A 25,180-nucleotide genomic window follows, 5' to 3' on the forward strand; every position below is an offset into this window, starting at 1 on the left:
CAATTTGGGGATTAAATTTCGATCCGGGTTAGATGACGAATACGCTCATGTTGAGTTTTTTTTTTTTTTACACCGATTGGGATCACCAGGGGACTAAACCACCCGTTGCGATCATCTCTCGTTTCAACTATACCGATGCAGTTATAATAAACCCGCCCTCATCGCTGCGCGGGAGGAAACCTTGAAACCGATCCAAGGGAACGGCCAAGTAAAACCCCCTCCCATGTACCCCCCCAAACGATATGGGAAACGTGCCATGGGTGGATATTTCATGGCAGGGATGAAATTGTATTTTTAATATGTAGCCAACGGGGGTCGAACTCCTGACCTCCCCTAAAGGCGGGCCACCAACCGCTGGACCACATCACAACTTCCTCATGTTGAGTTGGAGGATTCGGCAAGGAAACTGTTTTCCCTCATTTGGTTTTGACTATAGACGAATGATTTACATGTTTCCAAGGTTGTGGAGTCTTCTTCATTAGGCGTAGAAGGCAATGGCGGTGATTCAAAGATGAAGGCTTCGACATCTTCAATAAAGGCTGAAGATGTTTTCGTGTTACGAGATGAAGATGATGTTGCCGAGCCAGATAGCAATAATCGTTTATTTTTAAGGGTTAGTGAAGAAATGTTTGAATCCTCCGTCGTCGAAAGCATTAATTGGGAATGGCTTGTTTAATGTGTTGTCATATTCGTTTGAGTCTCGATGGGAAAGGAAATCAACCGTTTTAAAGTTGATGGCAAGGTGGTTAAGCCGTACTAAGAATCGAAAAGGAAAAGTCGTGATCGTGTAGTTTTTTGTTTGGTTTGTGTGTTCGTTTTGTTAGTTTGTAGGCTCTTGTTGACGTTGCTTGTCTCTGATATTTTTCTTAGGTGTCTTTTTGGTTCGTATGTTGTCCTTTTGGTACTCTCGCAATCATTTGGTTGTTTATTCTGTTGGCCCGGTTTGGCTAGGCTAGGTTTTAATTAGCGATAGTTCGACTTATATTGTTTGTTTACTGTTTTCGAACATTGCCGTGTCATTTGTATCCTTGTTTGTCTTCTTCATTTCCCAATGAAAGAACTTTTGCTTTGCTATACAATTTTCGTTGTTTTTGCACAAAAGAAAAACTCGATATTTACCTTGAAGAAGGAAGAGAAACCTAACTACTAAAGGGACTAAAAATAAAAATGTGTCCGCATCTCCTATGGTTTGTAGGGTGTTCATCAGTTCGGTTTTCAGTTTGTTCGGCTTATTCAGTTCAGTTTTTTCGGTTTTGAAAATTTTGGGACTAAAACCTAACCGAAGATTGAATTCAGTTTCTAAACAGAAACCGAACTGAAAACTAATTTGAATTCGGTTCGGTTTCGGTCAAAACCAAAAAATTATAATTTATTAAAAAATGACATAAAAGTTGACTTTGGTTTTCATTTTTGAGTTTTTAAATTAATTTCTGTTCTATAAAAATTAATAATTTAATATAATATTAATCAAATTCAGTTTTCGGTAAACGGACAAAAAACTTAAACCAAAGTGAGCCCAAATTAGATTTGAAATCCAAACCGAAACAGAACCGAAAAACGAATTCAAATTCGGATCAGTTTTCTTCGGTTAGATTTTCGATTCTAACGGTTCGAAACCAAATATCGAACACCTGTATCCTATTGCAAGAGATGCCAAGGAAGATTCATAAGACGAAAGTAACCGGAAAAAAAAGGAAGCGAGAAGAGAAGAAACAGGAAAAGCATGAACGAAGAGAGAAAAGGGTGATTCTGACTTAAGTTTCATTATATCATGTGTATCACCTGAAAAGGATTGGAACTAAAGATTGTGTCGACTTGAAACCCGTCCAAACCTTTCAATAGTGTTCTTATCGACAAACACACATCTTAACCACCACTGATTTACATAAAAAAGTAAAAAACTAGCATGATATGTTACAAACATAAAATGCCCGAACTTAAATCACAATGTTTTTCAATCTAAATGAACAATTTAGATACAATGTCATAACAACTGTTTAAGCAGAAATGGATAAGTGGGATACAATTAGAAACATCCCAACCAGATACCTGATTTCTTTCAAATAACAATGACACCAAGATAAGTTTATGGACTTGGTACCCAATGAGTTAAAATTTGTTAATGAACCTTGAGGCCCACAACGGATGGGGCTGCACCCCTTGTCGTTTTCACATAGTTAACGTAGTCGTTGTAGTGCATAGTGAACAGTGTGCTCTGGTAACGAGTGAGCCGAATACGGTTCCTCACTTCGTCTGTAATGGCACCATTGTAACCGGCTTTCCTCATCAAAGAGTCGATAGCTTCAATTACTGTCCAACCTGCAAACCAACAATATGGGCGGGTCAGGAGATCAGTTAAAACTCAAAACGGGTGAGGTGGTCCTGCAAGAACTTCTTTGCTATTTTTTCATAATTAACTGACTTTTATTTATTTATATTTATATTTTTAAATATTAAGCAAACCTTCTTGAGCAGCGACATCAGGCAAGTATGTGGCACTTCGCTTTGTATTATAGTTAGGATCAGTGAACTCGATAATTATACCATGTTTTCCCACCTGCAACATAACACAAGATTGTTTTTGGATTGCCATTATATATACATGAGCTAAACTGCTAAAGCTTTGTGTTAACTGTAATCATCAAAAGTAAAAAACAAGAATAGAGTTGTATAAGAAACAATATACGTACCTCCCAATCGAGATGGTTAGCAGCATTTTCATAATTAGCAAGAATCGAAACTGTACATTGCAACAATGGCAACTCTTTAGCCTGTATTGGAGGGAACCTATGATCTCTTAGAGCACTGCAAACAAAAACAAAATCAAAGGAAAAAGGTATTTAAAATATTCCACGTATTGATGTAAAATCATAAAGTGGTTTATTTGACTTTTGAAGTCAAAGTGAATCAAGTAAATGAAGATAATAAGGTATCCAATTTACATATGAATTTTAATCAAACCAATATAAACTTTTTCCATGACAAAATATGTTAAACCTTTTCTATGACCCCATGAAAAAGCTTTAAATCCATTAAAATACCAAGATCAATAAATAGGTGCCATTAAAAAAGCTTTAAGGGGGACTGAAAAATCATACCAATCTACTACTATTCCGCTCTCATAATACTCTCCTGTTCACTCTGTTCCAAAATCACACACCGAAGGTTCGGTTTATGGATGTGTGGCGTAAATCCAATTACACTCAAGTGTAATGTGGGTTACCATATTAGGAAATCGCCACCCGAGACAATAAACTGCTTTATTCCATTATTCGTTCTAACAATATATATGTTATTACTCAAATGTTACAAATGTAAATGAATCCAGTGTTTTGAAGTGTACTTAAATCGATAGACATTCTAAGTTGATTTAACACAAGAAGTTAAGATCACCGTTTTAGTGAAACCAATCAAGGTCCTCATCCGCCGCCACCTCACCGTTGTCTTCTTCCTTTCATGCGGTCCGGTTCTACAGGCGGTCCACCTCTCCCCTCCCATATCAGTTTCAGAACATCATTCCTTCAAAACCTACATTCTGCGCTCTCTCTAAACCCTTAATTCAAAAGATCAGCCGCCGCCACCACCCTTGTCTACTCCCCTTCGGTTTTTGCCGGCGGTCCGGAGGGCATCTTTTCCCTTGCCATATCAGCTTCAATTTCATATTCAATGTTTCTTGTGTATATGCGTTGTTTCAGGTGGGGTTCAGGTCACGATAACTTCAAGTTGATTCGGCGGTATCAGATCCCGGTGGTTGTGGGTTGATTCAGGTTCTGGCGATTTCAGTCATAGGTGGTTCAGGTGTTAGTCGTATTGGGGTTCAGATCTCGATGTTTAGGGGGTGTTAGGTGATTCTCGGGTTACGGTTCACAGGTAGCGGCCGACATTGGTAGCTTATTACTTCGTAATTCATTTGCATCGGGTAACTAACTTTTTGTTTATGTTAGTAGCATTTTATTTTTAATATTTATAGATATAGACATATATAGCTATGATTTGTACAGGGAAAGTAAAAAACTACTTATTTACAAACTTACTGAAAGACTTGAACAAATCTGATCTCTGGGATTTATTCTCTAAGATTGGCCGACTTTGTTTGTGGTCTTTGGTCGCTTCTGGCGTCATGCTTTCTACAGGTGTTTGCCCTTATGTGGTCGCGTGTGATGTTGAATCGATTTGCGAGTCATTTCCTTGATTCTTAAAGGTTTCTTAAATTGTTCTTAGATTGTTTGTATTTTCAAGATAGTTGTTTGAGGTTTGGATGAAACGTTATATTAGGTAGTAGATTTAGGTTCGTGGTGTCGAGTTGTTTGAAAGTGGGTTTTTAATCCCTTATATTCTCTTAGAGTTTGTGGTCGAAGTTATCATTTGAAATCGGTGTATTTTCTAGATTTTTTGCTATTTTTATATCTATTTACAATATCATTGCCTTTAAAAAAAGGGTCCAGTGTTCGCTGATCATGGTCCATAACCTGGTGATCTAAACCCGTAACCCCAGCCTGTGAATCAACGCATCATCATAAAATCTGGTTGACCAAAACCTTAACATAGGTAAGTTTCCACACCCTCATTAAGCCCTTAATATAATTGTAAAAAGAAAAAAAACACAATGACAATGTACAAGAATAATGTAAACAATGGCCAAGAGTGTACCAACCTGGTTAAAGCATAATCCTTGAAACCGTTTACTATGCCACGAGGAGAAAGAGTCCCTATGCATCCACGTAAACGAGGTTCGTAACCATTCACCACCTTTTTCCAAGTCACAAACAATGGGCTGAAATCCAAGAATAGCTTGTACGTAAGAGGTTCAAATTTTATAGCATAACAATATAAAACGATACATACATACATACATTGACCAGGTTAAAAAAGAAAGTCAAAGACTTAACACAAAACAACATAAAATTAATTTAAGGAGCATACTACTTTGATATTTTCCCCCGCATTAAAGCATCATGCTTGTAGAAATACATAACTTAATAAGCATACCGAACATAGAATTAACAAAGCCTTTTGGACAAAAATTGGCAAATACAACAGTCATTTGTGCTTTTAGACTTCACAATTCATTCAAAATGTTCGAAGATTCAAAATGCAGTATTCGTTATTCAATTTTTCCTTCTGCATTTACACAAATAGTTACAGTTTTCTTACATCAAGAAACAAAGACATGAACTTTCACAACCATAAGACTAATATACATATTTCTTTTAGAATTTCAATACTATGATATGAAGGTTGACATGATCTTTTCCAACTTGTGAAAACACTGAAGTTGCAAGTAGTAACAATGATAAGTAACAACTCAAATGAATTGAAACTGATTTAAAACAAAGAATTTCGAAAACCAACATCCAAAAGTCAAACAAGTCTCCATTGACCAGATTAAATTTATAATTATAATGCATCTTATGAAGTTTAGCAACACACAAGATATAGTAACACAACTAGTCAGGGCATAAGGAATCGAAATCATATCGTCATAGGCGTTTAGATGCAGATATTAAAGCAACAATCATAACTTAAAGAATCACAATCAAACACCCCTCTAATGATTGCTAAAACATGAAAAAAGATTCTCAAAACAACTCCTTTAGGGTTCCAAATTTTAGTACTTTCACTCTCAAGTTTATTCACATAGAACTAAACGTTGATGTTTCAATTGCAGCAATCACAAAATAATAAATTCATACTACCCACTTATCAAAATAGCAATAAAATTCCAAAAATACATCAAAGATCAAAATTTTATTGTTGCATATGTCATATATATAGATATAGATATGAATAATATACATCAAAGACTAAAACTTTACGGTTCCAAATTACATCAAAAATCATAACTTTATTGTTGGATTCACAAATCTGCATATACAGTTTAATTATATAGATACAAACATTATATATACACATAAAGATATAATATTACTGTTGATCCTCATCAAAAGCAGGAGCAGGAACTTGTTCATCATTGTAATGAGCCACCAGTGTATCAAAACAATACACAACCATCTCTCTATTTGCAGACACCATTCTTCCAAAAATTAATTATCAATTATATAAAAGGAATATTGGGTTTTCTAATTACTCCAATTCTAATTATATAAAAAAAAATTCTACAAGAATGATTATTATAAGAATCTTGAAATATGGGTTTCAAAAGAGCCAAAAACCACAAAAGAGTGTTGTTTCCAATTGGTTTCGAATAGATTCCCAAACGTACTGAAACAACACTGGTTAAGGCTCAAGAGGATGAAGAACACAAACCAAAAACTTTAATCAAACTCTGTTTTCCATTTTTTTGTAAAAAGAGATGAATGGAATAGTTAATTTTATTCGGTGGGTGGACCCGTTTTATAGGAAAGTAGGTGTGTACTTTTTGTGTAATTGTAACGAATGGGTGTTGGTTTTGTGTGTATTTGCATCAAGGTCCTTGACATATAACAAATGATACATTAAGAAATAGAGCACGATATATTAAACAAATGATACATTAAGAGATGAATGGGTGTCGGTACTCATAAACTTTTTTTTTTTTTTTTTTCTTTCTTTTGTTGTTTTGAAATAGAGCACGATATATTATACAAATGATACATTAAGAAACAGAAGCAAATGATACATCAAGAAACAGAAGCAACGAAGCAATTTACAAATGTACATGATTGCCTCGAGCTATATACATGTGTACACGTCTAGAAATCCAAAATAGAACAAAATTAAAACAACATGAATCGACAACTAGCCTATCCCTGTTATATTATTTTGGTTGGCCACATAGAAACTCGGGTTCAAACACCATTGATGCCATTCTAAAACGAGTTTTTTCTTACGTTTTAAAATCCAACCGAAACTTGTAGTTTGTACCTCGGATAGGAATATTGGGTTTTCTAACCGAAACACTATGTCACTCCTTTCCTTTAAAGACTTTATTATTCCTCGCTTTCCATAGCGAATAGCAACCTGCCCATTTAACTGCCTCTCATTCCCATATTGAATGTTCATTCTTAGAAAAATGGGGTAAACATCGAATCGTCAACTAGTGGGTTAACCTCGTTTAGTGCATCCTCCGAGAAGTTCCACCACCTTAGAAAACCTTTCCAAAATTCTATTACATTTTTGCATTGTACCAGCACATGCTCTACGGAGTCAATCTCGTCGCCACAAATAGGACACAACAACGAATCTAAATCGATACCACGCTTATCTAATTTTTTACGAACCGGAATCCTTTTTAATTTTGCCCACCAAACGAAAATCGAAACCTTTTTGTGGTATTAGCTTATTTCGAACAATTTCAATAATATGGTTACCTGTTTGTAGTTTTTTCTCATCAATCAATTACTTTGAGTGAAGTTAGTCTGGTTAATTTGGTTTTAATTTGGAATATTATTTCACTTAAAATGTTAGCCAAAAAGGTAAAATGAAATCGTTCTTCGTCGAAAACCACTACTTATAAGTTTATAAGGTCACTCCCTATCGTAACTAAACTATTCATCCTCTTAACATTCCACATCAGCGCCACATCAACATCAATATCCTATAACTAACCCATAATATCATATAACTAAACACTGTCTATCATGACTAAACTATATTCCTCTTAACTGCCACGTCAGTAATCATTTTCTTTTTCAGTAATCATGACTAATCCAGCGATCGATTCCTTATATTTTGGATGTAATTAAAAATAATAATAAAATATTTTATTGAAAGCACCTGAGACAAACATGCTAAAGTGTCAACCAAAAAGGTTGAGTGAAATCATAGGTTTAATAAAAGTAGTTATCGTTGTTTTTAGACCACAAGATTTTTATTTATAAAGTTGATCTCGCAGATCAAAAAGTTATGCCAGTTCATGATATTTAGACTAAACGTTTAAAGTTTGCCTCATGACAAGTTGTTCTGTCCTTGTCGGTTTAATTTCATTATCAAGTAATACAAAGACTTAGTCAAATGTATCGGGGACGTTACTCCCGATAGGCCTACCCCTAATAATTAAGAATGCATTTAACGAGCAATTAAAAATATCACTATAGGGACTTTGTTGGACATAGCCAGGTATAGCATAGTTTAACAGTTGGTACTTGTGTCTAAATTGTAAATAGTAAAAGTAGCATGTGTCTCGCCCCAAAAGGTTAAATAAGTTGCATGCAATAAAGAGTGGGCCGTGGGGCTATGAGTTCACCTTAGTAAGTAGGAGAAGAGTTATTCCTTGGAATAGAAAGATAAATGAGTTGGATGATCGTGAGCAGAAAGTCAACCTAATGACATTTAAGAGTAGTTAAATGTTTTGCCCAAATTTAGGTTTAAGTATGCAAGTGTTTAAGTATAGTTCGTTTTACTAAATTTCCATTTTTAGTAAGTTTTCACGTTTAGTAAGTTAGTGTTGAACACTAGTGAGTTGTCCTTAATGAGTCTACCACTTATTAAATGTGAAAGTAACTAAGTGTATGATCACTATAGTCGGGTTTGATATTGTGCACCATACCCAAACATCTATGCCACCGCCGAGACACTAGAATGATCAATTCTTACCGGTTGGCCCAGGATTTCTTGACCAAAATCTAAGTTTGGCATTCGAGATCCACAAGCATCCCATAGTGGTACCAAGGATCACCCTAGGCCTTAAGTAGCGTTGACGTTCGAGTAATCCTCACGTTATCATGAATGACTATCGTAATCGTATGTTATACTATAAGTAGTATATTATAAGTGTTAGTAATAGTATAAGTGTATAGGTGTTAAGTAGTAGTATAAGTAGTATTAGGGTTTATTAGTTAAGTAGTATTAGTAGTTAGGGTTATGTAGTAAGTAGTGCTATTAATGTGACGACCCGGAAATTTCCGACCAAATTTAAACTTTAATCTTTATATTATTCAGACACGATAAGCAAAGTTTGTTAAGTTAAATCTCAAGAATTTTAAACTATGTTCATACATTCATTATAACCTCGACCAAATTCCGACAATTCACGAACCGTTATATATAAATAGATATGTATATATATGTATATATATATTATAACTTGAGAATATTAATAAAGTATTAAACGTATAATACTTTACACGAACGTATTTGTTTCAATATGATTTTTGACGAAAAAAAATATATTAAATGATTGAATTATCAGAAACATTGAATTATGATTACAAGTCTCTGTTGAGAGGTCCACTATGATTTGAGAAAATCTATTCCTCTTAACGATATTCAGAATAATTTGTAAAGCTATTTATAAATAAAAATAAAAAGTGTCATTTACGAAATTTAGACAAAAGTTAGTGGAGAATTGTTTCCATAATATTCTATTAATCTATTTTCAAACGTACAAAGACGTTTTCAGTTTAAAAAGAACTTTATTATTAAAACGTATATAACTTTTATAAATATCTAGAATCACTTTTGACAACTCATTACTTAACCAGTATAATAAATATAACGATATTTATATTTTATTTCATTAAATATATATAACGATTTAAATTAATATTATATATATTTATACGCGTATTATACATACATAGTTTTTATACTTTTACTATACTTTAACTTTAACTTTACCTTTACTTTACTTTTACTTTACTTTAACTTTAATAATTCATACTTTAATAATTCACTTTAATAATTCATACTTTAATAATTTACTTTAATAATTCATACTTTAATAATTCACATTTAATAATTCACTTTAATAATTCATACTTTAATAATTCACTTTTATAATTCAAAAATCTATTATAAATAGAATTCAATAGGTTTCATTATTTCATAGAAACTTGAAAATATATTTCTCTAAACTCTCTCAATTGATATATATATATATATATATGTATATATATATATATATATATATTTGCTCTGTATTATTTCAAGATATTATTAGTATACATAAAATATTACGACGGAGTGCTGTCCGAGTGATTTCAAAATAGTTTTTTTGAATGAGTCGAAGCTAAGGAAATTATGGGTTATAGCTATGGAGGTGATGGGTATGGTTCATGGGTATGCTCGTTGATGTGCAGCGGGGTAGTATATAAAATAGTTTATATTTTACTAGGAAAAACTATTAAATACGATACAATTTTACACAAGATATTTATTTATTTATAGAATGGATATACTTAAACCTTGCTACAACACTTATAGGCAGTGTACCTAATCGTACAGTAGTGTAGTTTTTAGTAAGTCCGGTTCGTTCCACAGGGAAATCTTTAAACAAAGCTCAACGCTATATTAGTTTACTTTTATAAAAATACAAACATATATATAAGTAATATTATTATTATAAAGAGGGGTTTTTACCGTTTAATGACCGGTTTGTCGATTTTAAGACTTTAGTCGCAGTTAAAACCTAATGTAAAATATAAAATAAATACAAGACTTAAATTAAAGCGTAAAGTAAATAACGATAATGAAATTGCGAATAATAAAAATGCGATAAAATAAAATTGCGATAATTAAAAAGTACGATAATTAAAAGTGCGATTAAATAACAATAAATAAAAGTGCGATAATTAGAAGTGCAATTAAATATAAAATAAAGGAAATTAAATATGAAATAAAAGAATTATGCTTATTTAAACTTCCGTAATCATGATGTTTGACGTGTTGATTTTAGTTTTATGCCCATGGGTTAATTGTCCTTTGTCCTGGATTATTCAATATGTCCGTCTGGTTTTTGTCCATAACAGTCCATCAGTCATAAATATAAATTACAAGTGTCCTTGTCAAATTATTATTATACCCGAAGTTAAATATTCCAACTAATTGGGGATTCGAATTGTAACAAGGTTTTAATACTTTGTTTAATGAATACACCAGGTTATCGACTGCGTGTAAACCAAGGTTTTACTACTTTGTTAACAATTACACCAATTACCCTTGAATGTAATTTCACCCCTGTTTTAATTATTCTAGTGGCTATTAATTCATTCCCGTGTCCGGTTAAATGAACGATTATTCGTACATATAAATACCCCGCCCATCGTGTCCGATCGAGTGTATATGGTAATTTATAGGGACGCCCAATTGTAAATCTTTATATTAACATTAACAAACTTTCATTTAGTTAAACAAATATAAAGCCCATTAATAGCCCATAGTCTAGTTTCCACAAGTGTCGTTCTTTTGTCCAAACCCCAATTATGGTACAAAGCCCAATTACCCAATTTTAGTAATTAGCCCAACATCATGATTACTTCGTTTTAAATAAGCATAATAATAACTTAGCTACGAGACATTAATATAAAAAGGTTGAACATAACTTACAATGATTAAAAATAGCGTAGCGTTACACGGACAGAATTTCGACTTACACCCTTACAACATTCGCTAACATACCCTTATTATTAGAATTATAATTAAAATTAAAATTAAAATATAAATTATATATATATATATATATATTACGTATATATTGAGAGAGAGATAGAAATTATATCCTTAAAACTCGGCAGAAAACTGGCTTTATATAGGACCTGACCAGCATTTTCACTCCATGCGACTCGCATGGATTTTGTGCCTCTGGCCATGCGAGTCGCATGGCCACCCTGGATCCAGCCAAATTGCTTTGTTTTCTTCTTGCCGACGTAATATAATAATAATATATAATATAATATATAATTATATATAATTATATATATATTATATTATATTCTTGTGCATAGTAGACTAGATATTTTTGGTCCGTTGCGTCGGGCGTTTCTTCTAGGCTCAGGTCCCGGTTCCGGATTTTCGGACGTCTTCGCGTATTATTTTATATCGTGTACTTTGCGTCTTGTAACTTGTACTCTTGTCATTTTGAGACGTTCCTCATCAATATTTTGAACCTTTTTAGTTGTATCTTGTACTTTTTAGCTCTTTGGACCTTTTTGTCTTCAATTTGTCGAATCTGCCTTTTGTCTTCACTTTTTAATATTTAAACGAATATTGCTTGTAAATCGAACAATACCAACTAAAATCTTGTCTTTCTTGGGGAATAATGCTATAAAATATATGTTCCTTTTTAGCCTTATCAATATCCCCACACTTGAGCGTTGCTTGTCCTCAAGCAATACAGTCTTGAAACACTTGAATCACTTCTTTATTCTTCACACTTTGTACATCAGTGACTTCAATACGGCGGTATGAACAATGGTAGTAACGATGTGGTTTACAGTCCCACATGACTATAAAAATTTAGATCCATTAAGGAAATTGGATCTTTATGAAAACATTTGATCTTTTGAAAATTAAATCTAGTTTTTACCCTAGATAAGTTTTCCGGAATAACCCTTTACCGGTGTTTGCAAAATATTTTTGTGGGTTTGGTGGGTTTCAGATTTGAAAATTTTAGCTCAAACTTGCGGTTTTGTGTCACCCACTTGCTAACCTTGTATTAGGAAAGCAACACGTCCAGTTTACTTGTCCCGTATATTACCTTTCGGCAAACTACCGTCCGGTTGTAAAGGAAAGCTTTGAACAAGCAACTGTTTAAGGCAATGTCCCGTGACATGCTTTTGATTATAGTCTATAACGTGTCGGACGCAATTACTATCCTTGGTAGGAGCAATAGTAAAGCTCACCCTTATAATTTTTCGGTCTGGCACAAGGTCCTGTCTCCGACCATGCTATGCAACCACCGTTCTTACGGTTGACACCCGATTTAGTTCAGGTGACCTAATGAATTCCAGGTGAATTCCTAGGATTTTACGTTCAATGGTAATGAACGCATTGAAAATAGGGTTTTCAGAAAACAAATCGGTTTGTAATTTTGATCAAAATATTTTCTCGTTCAAGCTCGAGTTTAGATATCATTGAATTCCATGAGTTTGAATTCTCAATCTTTAAGGTCAATCTCTAGGATTGAGTAATATCAGTCTTAAAAGCTGATTTTTTTTTTAATCTTTAAGGAGATTATCCTTTCTGGGGATCTGATTCATTAGTCTTATCCAGCTAATTTGCACGGTGCCTCCCCATTGTACGAGATAAATCCTTCTCATGGTTAGGATAAATCTGACCACTTGGCGACCCTGTTTGATGCTGAGGTCCGTGGATTTCCAGCCGATTTTAGTGATGACTTTTCTAGATTTTTTGTCAACCTACAGCTGGTCTGGACGACAACTTCATGACCTAAATCAAGAAGCGCGTGTCTTTTTCGGAAGACTTTACTTCCTTTTAATGATGGAATTGATTCATCGTGTAGATCCATCTCTTCTTTTCTTTCATTGGGTAAAACAGTTTAGTTTAGTCCAAAGCAAAAGTATTTTCAGTTATTTGTTACAGATATATGTGACATATGTTTAAAATAACTTGGTAAATTTTCCCACACTTGGCTTTTATTTTCCTTTTTATCGTCCTCTATTCCATTTTAAATGAATTTTAACATTTTAGTTTGTTTCTCAATTTATGTCCTTTCCGAGGTAACAATAATTTCGGTGTTAAAACCTAGTTTTATCGTTCATAAATATGTATAAACATGATTTTGAATTCATTTAATTGAAAATTTTGACAAATTTTACTAGAATTGGGTAGTTAGTATATAAGACTAGGGCTGTTCCTTGTTATCGGAGAGCACTAGATTCTAACACAACTACTGCATTACTAGCATTTTTAATGGTAACCAAGTGTTTAATATAAAAATTTTAAAATCCGAAAGAATTTAACCCCTTCCCACACTTAAGATCTTGCAATGCCCTCATTTGCAAGAAATCAGTAACAATTTAAATTATTGAGGGTGATTTGTGTGAAAATGATTAAATTTTTACCAAAGTTTCCAAATATATTGGCGTTTGTTTGCTGAATGATAAATGGTGCACATCATTTGTTCATTCCGTCTTGTTGTTATTTCACATATATTTTGCATCTTGTCGTCAAAATTAGTTGCTTTTGCTGAACTTAATGCCAGTCTTTGAAAATGCGTTGTTTTACCCTGTTGTGTGCATAAAATAGAATACATACAATACAAATATAATCATACATGCAATTTGAAATGGAACTTTGGCATCCCACTTTCAAACTATAAGAAAAATATTAGTACACAATAATAATAAGAATATCAAACATTACATAAACGTAATAAAATGTTAAGTGTTTAAAATAAAAATAAAAATTACCAACTTATCTCTACTGATCAGGAGGTGAGTTAGGAGGAAAATTAGGATATGGATCCCAATTCATGTTCGCGTCCGGGTTCCATGGCTGATTATAGGTGAACTGGTATGCTGCGTCATAATCATATGAATCATAGGGTGGTCTCATTTCTGGCTGATGTGCGGGATAGTATGCGGGTCGGGTCGGATAATACATCTCGCCAGGCTGCAACTGGCTTATAATTTGGCGCTGATGATAATCCCATCGGCCATGCTCTCGTTGCCGGGAATGCTCGTAGTCATTCCGACGTTGCCATGCCTCGTACTGCATATGCCTATCATAGTTCGTCATGTATTCATCCTCCATACGAACGCCTAAATCAAGAGCAGTCTCCCGAACAACTCCTATAATGTTGTTCGCCTCTTCCATTTCGTCATCCGAACCTCTTTCTACCTGTCGCTGAGGTCCCTCGTATCGATATACCCGACCACGTCTCATCAATAATACCCTTGCACCGTGATAAAGGTTTGAACTTATAGTTTCACCTTCGTCCTCTATTTCATTCATTGGACCCCCTTGGTGCTTATCCACACCTAAATACTCTCCAATGAGAGTAATGAAAATACCACCACCTATAATACTCCCCGATTTCATCCCCGAAACTACATTAGCGAGATAATAACCAACACAATAGGGAATGTTAACGAAACTCCTCGGGTCTCTAATACACTTGAGGTAGAACAAATCGTTTACGGTCAATTTCTCCTTATTCTTACCCCTTTGTGTAATTGTGTTTGCTAAGAATCTATGAATCACCCGGAGTTCAGCTCTGTCTATATCTAAGTATGTATGATTTCCACTGGCGTGAAATTCATTAAAGTGGGACATACGCCTTCAGACGGCGTTAATATCAAATTCCCTATCTATCCTTTCTCCTTGGGCAATCAGGCTATTACAGTCGGGGCTCAAAAGTTCAGCAGGGGTGTAAATCTGTAAGGCCCTGGCTAAATCTATCATGGACATTCTGTACATGCGTCCACCTAACAGAAATCTAATAAAGCTTCTATCATCTATCCTCCTAACATCACTGTTTAACTTAATAGTACTAAGTAATTCTATACACCATTCCCTATATATGGTTCTACGAATGGAAAATAGGCGCATCCAATCGTTAAACTGAGAATTACCATACCTTTGCACCAATAATTCCCGAATCGGTTCGGCAAGGTCAACTGTTTCCAAAGGTACCCAGTCAATTGCCCTTGGCATTTCAACAACCTTAAAGTAGAGAATGTGCATGTTCTTTTGATAATCTGGATACTCTATCCAACATCGATCAAATCTCAGATTTGGGTGTAACTGATCTTCATTAATGTCTAAGCTCAGAATCATTTGATGTGGAGCGAATTGACGAAACTGATTCATGAATAATTGATCTTGATCGTGATATGGAATATGTTGATCCTCATGTTGTTCTTATTCTTGTTGCATATGTTCTTGTTCATAAAACATTTCCGGTTCGGGCTCTGGTTGTCTGGACGATGATGCACCGTCCGTATCTGTATTTCTCTGCAAAACACATTAAACACAAAATTTGTGCATCCAAATATGCATTAGTGTTAGCAAAATAATAACTTGAAACAATTATGATGACATGTTCAATTCATAACACATTTTATACACATTTTCTTAACAATAACAATTCTACACTTTTACATACGAAAATGTGTACAATGTTTTATCACATTTAAACTCTTAAACATGTCAACAATAATCATTATAGCAATTAAACACTTGTTACATGGCATTCAAATCAAACTAGTGCTCATTTTCATATTTTTGTCAAGTCTACACTTTGTCAAATAAGCATATATGAAAAATGTACATCAAGTTCATAAGCATTTATCTCAAATAACATGCCAAAATAATCACTACTAGCAATTAAACAAGTTTCAAATGGCCTTTATATCAAATTATCCAAGTTCATGAATTTTTAGACTTAAAAAGTCCACTTTAATTCTCAAAAACATGTTTAGGCTCAAAGTTTGGATCAATTAACTACCTAAACATGTTATACTACTTAATTTAGCAACAATTCATGACAAAAATCGGCCATAACCTGTTTATATCAAAAAGCCCCAAATTGCTCAAGAACACAAACCCTAGATTCTTAAAAATTTGAAGTTTTTAGCTTCAATTCATGTTAAATAGCTTCAATCTAAGATATACATGCATAATATAACAACAATTTAGCTCTAATTACACCTAAAATTAACAAAATCAAAATATAAAATTTCTAGCTCAAGAACACAAAAATTCGAATTTAAAGAGATTAGGGGTGAAATCTTTACCTTTCTCCTGAAGGGGTTGAGACTACTGAATCTAGGCATGATTGTTGTGAAGTTTTGCAAGAAATTTGGTGAAAAATGATGAATTTTTGAGAGGGTTTTGGAGTAAGTTCGTGTATGTGTGTGTATTTGTGAGAGACAGAGGCAGATTCGCTGGATAAATGATCCTGTCCAGTTTTTTGTAGCCATGCGAGTCGCATGGTTTTGTGCATACCCCCATGCGACTCGCATGGGGTGTAATTTCTGGTATTTTTTTTTTTTTTTTTTTTTTTTTTATATAAACCTTATACTTTTAAAACATAAAATTAATAAAATTTTAAAAATTTTGTTTCTTTTTAAGACGAGGTCGTTTCGGGACGATGCCCTAGTCTGTCCCTCGACAAAATTTTAAAATTTTGTCATTTTCAAGCGATTGTTTTAAAAGCTTAGATTTTTGGATTTTTTAATTTTTTTGGCATACTTTAAATCAATAAGATTAAAAATAATGATAATAAAAGTTCTCGTCCCTCCCTCGGGTAAAGCAATTTCGGTTCAAAGACCTAGTCTTCAACTTACGACGAATTTTAAAAATCATATTCTTAACTTAATGAGATAAAGTAAATTTTTGTTTTTAAATTCACACAACTTAAATATAAAATTCAAAATTAATATTAAAAATTAAAAATTCACACCAAACTTAAAATTTGAAATGCATAAAATTAAAATTTCTTATTTTTAAAAATTAAAAATTCACACCAAACTTATATTAATTTTTCAAATATTTAAAATTTTAAATATATTTTTTTATAAAGTTTACAATATTAATTTAAGATTTAAATATTAAGATTAAAAAAAACATGGTAAAAATAAAATTAAAAATCTTTTTGTCTTTTTATCCCACTTTAATCAATCAAATATTATCAAAAATATGCGCCCCTCTTTTCGGTAAAGTAATTTCGGTTCCAAGACCTAATTTAACTCATGACGAATTTTTGAAATATTTTGGGTTGATTGATTAAAGATATTTATACCTTAAGAATAAACGTTAAATTTCGCAGTGATGTAATAAATTTTTGAATGATATCAATAATTTCGGTCGCCAAACCTAATTTTATTTAATACCAATTTAATACTTTTTAGCGAACAAATTAGCGTTTATTATCAAAAGGTTAAAAATAAAAATAAAAACTGTACAGACATACCTGTGAAATAGATTTCTTAGTTATATGATCTATTCCATTCATAAGATAGTCGGTTTAATTGGTTTTCCATGGCTACATAGGCGTAACCTCGAGCATTCAGTGTCTTTTCTTCTAAACATATGAACGGTCCGTCTCTGCATAAAGTAACAAATTCGGTATTTGAATAGGTTTGATTATTTGAACATTTACCTCCATGTGACCATTTTCCGCATTTGTGACATCGTTCTAGGTGTCGTGCTCTTCTTTTCGCTGCGGATTTTGATTTTCCTTTACCAAATTGTAACTTATTATCTTCGCATCTGGATTCTTTTCTAACTCCGTCCATTCTTTCTCTGATTACTGATACTAATTCGCTCGGTAGTATATCATTATTTCTTTTAGTGATTAAAGCGTGTAGCATTAGACCATGGTTTAGTTCACAGGCAGTCTTCATTTCGTAAAAACCTAAAAAAATTAAAAATTCAGAATGGGGGGAGAAGACTAGTTCTTTAGGGTCTGCTAGGGAAAGACCATTCGGGTTCCATTTTCGAGAACTACACGAAAACAGACAATCTAACTCTAACAGAAATATATATTATCCTTTAAAGACTTGATTCTCCCCACACTTAGTTAGCTGTGGTGTCGAAATTGTGATTAACTTCGTTGTCGACTTCCATCGGACCATGTATGTAATGTTTAACTCTGTGACCATTAACTTTAAATTCAATCCCATTTGAATTTATTAATTCTATCGTTCCGTATGGGAAAACTCTTTTGACTATGAATGGTCCAGACCATCTTGATTTCAATTTTCCAGGAAATAGCTTGAATCGTGAATTGAAAAGAAGAACTCTGTCTCCTTCTTTAAATTCTTTTGAACTTCTGATTCTTTTATCATGCCATTTCTTCGTTCTTTCTTTATAGATTAACGAATTTTCGTATGCTTCATGTCTTAATTCTTCTAATTCGTTTAGTTGACTTAATCGTAGACGTCCGGCTTCATGTAAATCAAGATTACATGTCTTCAAAGCCCAAAATGCTTTGTGTTCAATTTCTACTGGAAGATGACATGCTTTTCCATAAACAAGTCTAAAAGGTGTGGTTCCAATTGGAGTTTTGTAGGCTGTTCTAAAAGCCCAGAGTGCATCCTCCAATTTAATGGACCATTCCTTTGGATTTGATCCTACGGTTTTCTCTAGAATACGTTTTAAAGCTCGGTTGGTATTTTCAACTTGTCCACTTGTTTGTGGATGATATGCGGTGGAGATTTTATGAGTTACTCCATATCTTTTAAGAACTTTCTCAAGTTGATTATTACAGAAATGAGTACCCCGATCACTTATTAAAGCTTTCGGTGTTCCAAACCTTGCAAAAAGACGTTTTAAAAAGTTGACTACAACTCGTGCATCGTTAGTTGGGAGAGCTTGTGCTTCCGCCCATTTAGATACATAATCAATGGCTACGAGTATATATAAATTATTATGAGATTTTGGAAATGGACCCATAAAGTCAATACCCCAAATGTCAAATACTTCACATACTTGGATGACATTTTGTGGCATTTCATCACGTTGACTTATTTTTCCGGCCCTTTGACATGCATCACAGGATTTGCAAAGAAGGTGTGCGTCTTTGTAAATTGTAGGCCAATAGAATCCAGCTTCATAAACTTTTCTTGCTGTTAGTTGAGGCCCATAATGCCCTCCTGTTGGTCCTGTGTGACAATGGTTTAAAATTTTACTAGCTTCATCTCCAAATACACATCGGCGTATTATTCCATCGGGACAACTTTTAAACAGATGTGGATCTTCCCAGAAATAGTGTTTTATATCACTGAAGAATTTCTTTCGTCTTTGGTACGATAATCCTTTTTCAAGGAATCCACAAACTAAGTAGTTTGCATAGTCTGCAAACCATGGGATTTCTTTATAATCTATCTTCAATAGATATTCATCAGGAAAGTTGTCTTGTATGGCCGATTCATTTAGAACTTCTAACTCAGGATTTTCAAGACGAGAAAGATGATCAGCGGCGAGATTTTCTGCTCCTCTTTTATCTCGGATTTCAATATCAAACTCTTGTAAGAGTAAGATCCAACGGATTAATCTTGGTTTAGCATCTTGTTTTGAAAATAGGTATCTAAGAGCAGAATGGTCGGTATAGACCACCGTTTTTGCTAGAACGAGATATGATCGAAATTTGTCAAAAGCAAAGACAATAGCAAGGAGTTCTTTTTCAGTAGTTGTATAGTTCGTTTGTGCTCCTTGTAATGTCTTACTAGCATAATATATAGGTTGAAATCGTTTTTCAATCCTTTGTCCTAAAACGGCTCCCATTGCAAAATCACTTGCATCGCACATTAGTTCAAATGGTAGATTCCAATTTGGTGTTATCATGATCGGCGCATTAGTGAGTTTTTCTTTAAGAATATTAAAAGATTTGATACATTCATCTGAAAAGATGAATGGAGCATCCTTTTCTAGGAGTTTATTCATAGGAGTGGCAATTTTAGAAAAATCTTTTATGAAACGTCGGTAAAAACCGGCATGCCCTAGAAAACTCCTAACTCCTCTAACATTGGTGGGATGTGGAAGTTTAGCAATTACATCTACTTTAGCTCTATCCACTTCAATTCCTTCTTTTGAAATTTTATGTCCAAGAACGATGCCTTCTTTAACCATGAAATGGCATTTCTCCCAATTAAGTACTAGATTTGATTTTTCGCATCTAATTAGCATTCGTTCCAGATTAACTAGACATGATTTAAATGTATCACCGAAGACTGAAAAGTCATCCATGAATACTTCCATGCATTCTTCTATCATGTCGTGAAAAATCGCCATCATACACCTTTGAAAGGTTGCAGGGGCGTTACAAAGTCCAAATGGCATGCGTTTGTAAGCAAAAGTACCATAAGGGCACGTGAATGTGGTTTTCTCTTGATCTTCGGGTGCTATTGGAATTTGAAAATATCCGGAAAATCCATCTAGAAAACAATAGTAACTATTTCCGGCTAATCTTTCCAACATTTGATCTATGAAAGGTAAGGGAAAGTGATCTTTTCTGGTGGCGTCATTTAATTTTCTATAATCAATACATACACGCCATCCTGTTACAGTCCTAGTAGGAATAAGCTCATTTTTCTCATTTGTAATGACAGTCATGCCACCCTTCTTAGGCACGCATTGAACTGGGCTTACCCATGGACTATCAGAGATTGGATATATCAAACCTGCATCTAGCAGTTTAATAATCTCTTTCTTAACTACATCTTGCATATTAGGATTTAGTCTTCGTTGGCGTTGCACATACGTTTTATGACCTTCTTCCATAAGGATTTTATGTGTGCAATACGAAGGACTTATTCCTTTAATATCATGAATCTTCCATGCAATGGCTGGTTTATGAGCTTTCAACACAGAAATGAGTTGTGATTTCTCATTTTCAGTAAGAGAAGACGATATTATTACAGGTAATTCAGATTCACCATGTAAATAAGCGTATTCCAAATGGTTTGGAAGTGGCTTTAACTCTAATTTCGGAGGTTCTTCTATCGATGATTTATATCGATATCTGTCTTCTTCTTTTAGCATTTGAATTTCTTCTGTTGTTGGTTCATATCCATTAGCTATAAGTGTAGCTAACATTTCAGCTTCATCAATTGGTTCATTACCTTCTCCTAAAGAACATTCTCCTGTTCCTTGTAATTCTGGAAATTCTTCTAATAATTCTGCATGTGCATCTATAGTTTGAATATAATAACATGTATCATCTGCAGATTGTGGTTGTTGCATTGCTCTATCCACTGAAAAGGTAACACTCTCATCCTCTATACTTAGGGTCAGTTTCTTACCGAACACGTCTATCATTGCTTTAGCCGTGTTTAAGAATGGTCTTCCTAATATGAGAGGAACTTGAGAATCTTCTTCCATGTCCAAAACAACAAAATCTACTGGAAATACTAAATTACCAACTTTAACTAGCATGTTCTCCATTATCCCTCTAGGATATTTTATTGATCTATCGGCTAGTTGTATGCTTATTCTGGTTGGTTTCAATTCTCCAAGGTCTAGTTTAGCGTATAGTGAATACGGCATTAGATTTATACTAGCACCTAAGTCTGCCAATGCTTCTATTGAACTAAGACTACCCAGAAAACATGGAATTGTGAAACTTCCTGGATCAGATAGTTTTTCTGGTATCTTATTCAACAGCACTGCTGAACAATTAGCATTCATAGTAACAGCCGAGAGTTCTTCCATTTTCTTTCTATTTGAGATTAGATCTTTCAAGAATTTAGCATATCTTGGCATTCCTGAAATCACATCAATGAAAGGAAGATTTACATTTATCTGTTTAAACATATCCAAAAATTTGGATTGCTCGGCTTCAAGTTTTTCTTTCTTCATTTTACTCGGGTAAGGAAGTGGTGGTTGATATGGTTTAACATAAGGTTTATCCTTAACTGTGTTATCTTCATTAACCTTCTCAACTACCGGTTCTTTTTCCTTATCTTGATCAGGTTGTGGTTCTTGTGGAGTAGGAATAGTTTCATCAGAAGTTACAGGTATTTCAGGTGGTTTAAGTGTTGTACCACTTCTTGTGGTAATAGCTTTAGCTGTTTCATTCCGGGGGTTAGCATTTGTATCGCTTGGTAAACTTCCCGGTTTTCTTTCACCTATTAACCTTGCTAGGTTACTCACTTCTTGTTCCAGATTTTGAATAGAAGCTTGTTGATTTCTAAATGCTTGAGCATTTTGTTCATTGGTTTGTTTCTGAGATGTGAAAAACTGCGTTTGAGTTTCAACTAGCTTCGTCATCATATCTTCTAAATTCGGCTTTTTATCATCGGTTTGTTGTGGTGGTTTGTTTTGAAAATTAGGTCTTTGCTGATTATAAGTATTATTGGATACTTGTTGATTGCTAGGACCTTGTTGGTTGTTGTATGGAATATTTCGGTTATAATTCTGGTTTTGATTGTAAATCGGTCTGGGCGGTTGATAATTATTCTGATAATTATTTCCAGGCCTTTGGTTTATGTATGAAATATTCTCTCTTTGTTCCATTGTTAATTCAATACTGAGACAATCTTTTGTCAAATGTGGTCCTCCACACTGCTCACAACTAATTCGTATTGAGTGAATATCTTTAGTCATCTTTTCCATTCGTCTCTCGAAAGCATCTATCTTTGCTGAAATGGAATCTAAGTCATGGCTAGAATCGGCTCTAGCTGCTTTAGATGATCTAACGATATCTTTTTCTTGGTGCCACTCATGTGAGTGGGAAGCAGTGTTGTCAATAATTTTGTAAGCATCAGTTTCGGTTTTCTTCATAATAGAACCACCAGCTGCTATATCTATGTCTTTTCTTGTAGTGATGTCGCATCCTCGGTAGAATATTTGTACTATTTGACAGGTGTCTAAACCATGTTGCGGACATCCTCTTAATAACTTTCCATATCTTGTCCACGCCTCATATAGAGTTTCATTTGGTTTCTGTGTGAACGTAACAATTTCTGCTTGAAGTCTTACGGCTTTAGATGCAGGAAAAAATTGTTTAAGAAATTTGTCAACTAAAACATCCCATGTATCAATCGCCCCTTCAGGTAACGATTCCAACCAATCTTTGGCTTCTCCCTTTAAAGTCCAGGGAAATAACATGAGATATATCTGTTCATCCTCCACTTCTCGGATTTTAAATAGTGTGCAGATCCTATTAAAGGTACGTAGATGTTCATTTGGATCTTCCTTCGGCGCACCACTAAATTGGCATTGATTAGTCACCATGTGTAGAATTTGTCCTTTGATTTCATAATCTGGCGCATTAATGTCTGGATGAGTAATTGCGTGACCTTGGCCAGTGCGTTTAGCTCTCATTCGGTCTTCCATACTTAGAGGTTCTAGATTCTCCATAATTGAATTTGTTGAATCGGAATCACTAGATGATTCTGATTTAATGGTTCGTTCCTCAACAATCTCTGTTTGAATGATTGGTGGTTCCGGAGGAAAGTTTAGTGGTTCAGGATCTATGAACCGTTCCTGAATATTCTCCGGATTCTCAATTGTGAGGTTGGGTTCAAAAAATGGATTATCGGAAATTTGAACTGAAGTACTTGGTCGACTGGATGACGATTCTAAAGAAAAATCAACGGCGGTTATATTTGTTAAACGATGTCTTGATCGAGTTACAGGTGGTGAACGTACAAAAGGTGATGAACGTCTTGCTCGGTGCATTCACTGAATATCCTATTTTTTAAAAGGAAAGAAAAATTATAATAAGTTATCCAATCAATAGACTTTTCTGATTTTGCCCACGTTTCGAATAGCCAAAAGATGCAGCAGAGGGGCAGGATTCGTTTGGTCTCAATATAATTGAGGACTGTTTGGCTCCAATAACCCGGTCTACGTACAAATCCAACTATTACTACGAACCAGAAAATTTTGATGTCTATCAATTTAACCACTTAAAATAAATTTTCGTAATTTTAAGAAATTTAGATAAGAAATAGAAAAAATTCTAAGTCCTAAAACTAGAATAGCGAGAAATAAGAGAGAAAAAGAGTTCGTCGAAAAAGGTCGAAAAACAAAAAATGGTTGAAAAATAAAAAGTGACGGAAAAATAAAAGAAACTTATAAAAACTTAAAAATACTTGACTAACCTAACCTTATTACTACAACTAACTTAAAATTATAATCGCAAATTGAAATTACTAATTGGAATGATAATTGATACATAGTAAAAGGTCTAAAAATATTAAAGCTTACAGGAAAAACTAAATCCCAAATGGAAATAACTTAAAAAGAAACTAAAACTTAAAAAGGCGTCGCAAAATTCTAAAGCACCTAAATCTTAGTCTAAAGAAAAAGCACTTAAGGAATTTTACGGCAAAGCCTAAAAATCTAGGAGTAAAAATGACTATAGCAAAAACTAAGTTTAAAATTAAATATGAGTTAAAAATACAAAAGTTATGCTACAACGATTAAAAAGGGACAAAATATAAAAATATACAAAAAGTTGTAAAAAGTATAATTTTTATAAAAATATTATTTTTATATTTTATAATAAAAGTATTAAGTTTATAATAAATAAATCTAGTTTAAAAGTAATAAAATAAACTAAAAACTTAATTATAATAATAATAATAAGATTAGGGTTTAATTAATAATAATAAATTAATATCCGTAATAAATGCGGAATTAGGGTTCGGTTGTGGTCTTGTCAGACCCCTCATGCGAGTCGCATGGAATAAGGGGGTGGGTCATGCGAGTCGCATGGACACCCTGAACTGGTTCAATTGGACTGGTTCAAATGACAGGTCACGTAATTATTTAATATTTATTTTTAATTTCTGTTTTATATATAATATAAGATATAAATATATAATTTAAATAAAAACTTAATAAAATACTAAAATAAAATACAAATACTTTAATATTTTGTAAATAATAAAGAAAAACTTAAAATACACTTTAAAATATGTTTTTTTTTTCGATTTTAAAAGTTTTTTTTTTTATATTTTTAATTTTTAAACAAAAATATAAATTTTACAAAAACTAATTATAACTTAAAAATTAAAAATATGGCGTTTCGCTTCGGCGAATTCCC

The 25,180-nt window shown here is 33.6% G+C and overlaps 1 protein-coding gene across 1 annotated transcript; it reads right to left on the reverse strand.

Moving 5' to 3' along the window:
* Window positions 1–1,937: 1,937 nt before the first annotated feature.
* Window positions 1,938–6,305, reverse strand: LOC139867177 (uncharacterized protein At2g38710-like). The gene is made up of 5 exons (XM_071855507.1): window positions 5,930–6,305; window positions 4,655–4,774; window positions 2,691–2,805; window positions 2,464–2,557; window positions 1,938–2,319 (listed from the first exon to the last, which is right to left on the reverse strand). Exons 1-5 carry the CDS (start codon window positions 6,031–6,033, stop codon window positions 2,120–2,122), a joined length of 633 nt encoding a protein of 210 aa, XP_071711608.1. The 5' UTR covers window positions 6,034–6,305; the 3' UTR covers window positions 1,938–2,119.
* Between the last annotated feature and the right edge of the window lie 18,875 nt (window positions 6,306–25,180).

Source organism: Rutidosis leptorrhynchoides, chromosome 9, assembly GCF_046630445.1.
Source record: "Rutidosis leptorrhynchoides isolate AG116_Rl617_1_P2 chromosome 9, CSIRO_AGI_Rlap_v1, whole genome shotgun sequence".
In the NCBI taxonomy this organism is placed as follows: Eukaryota; Viridiplantae; Streptophyta; class Magnoliopsida; order Asterales; family Asteraceae; genus Rutidosis; species Rutidosis leptorrhynchoides.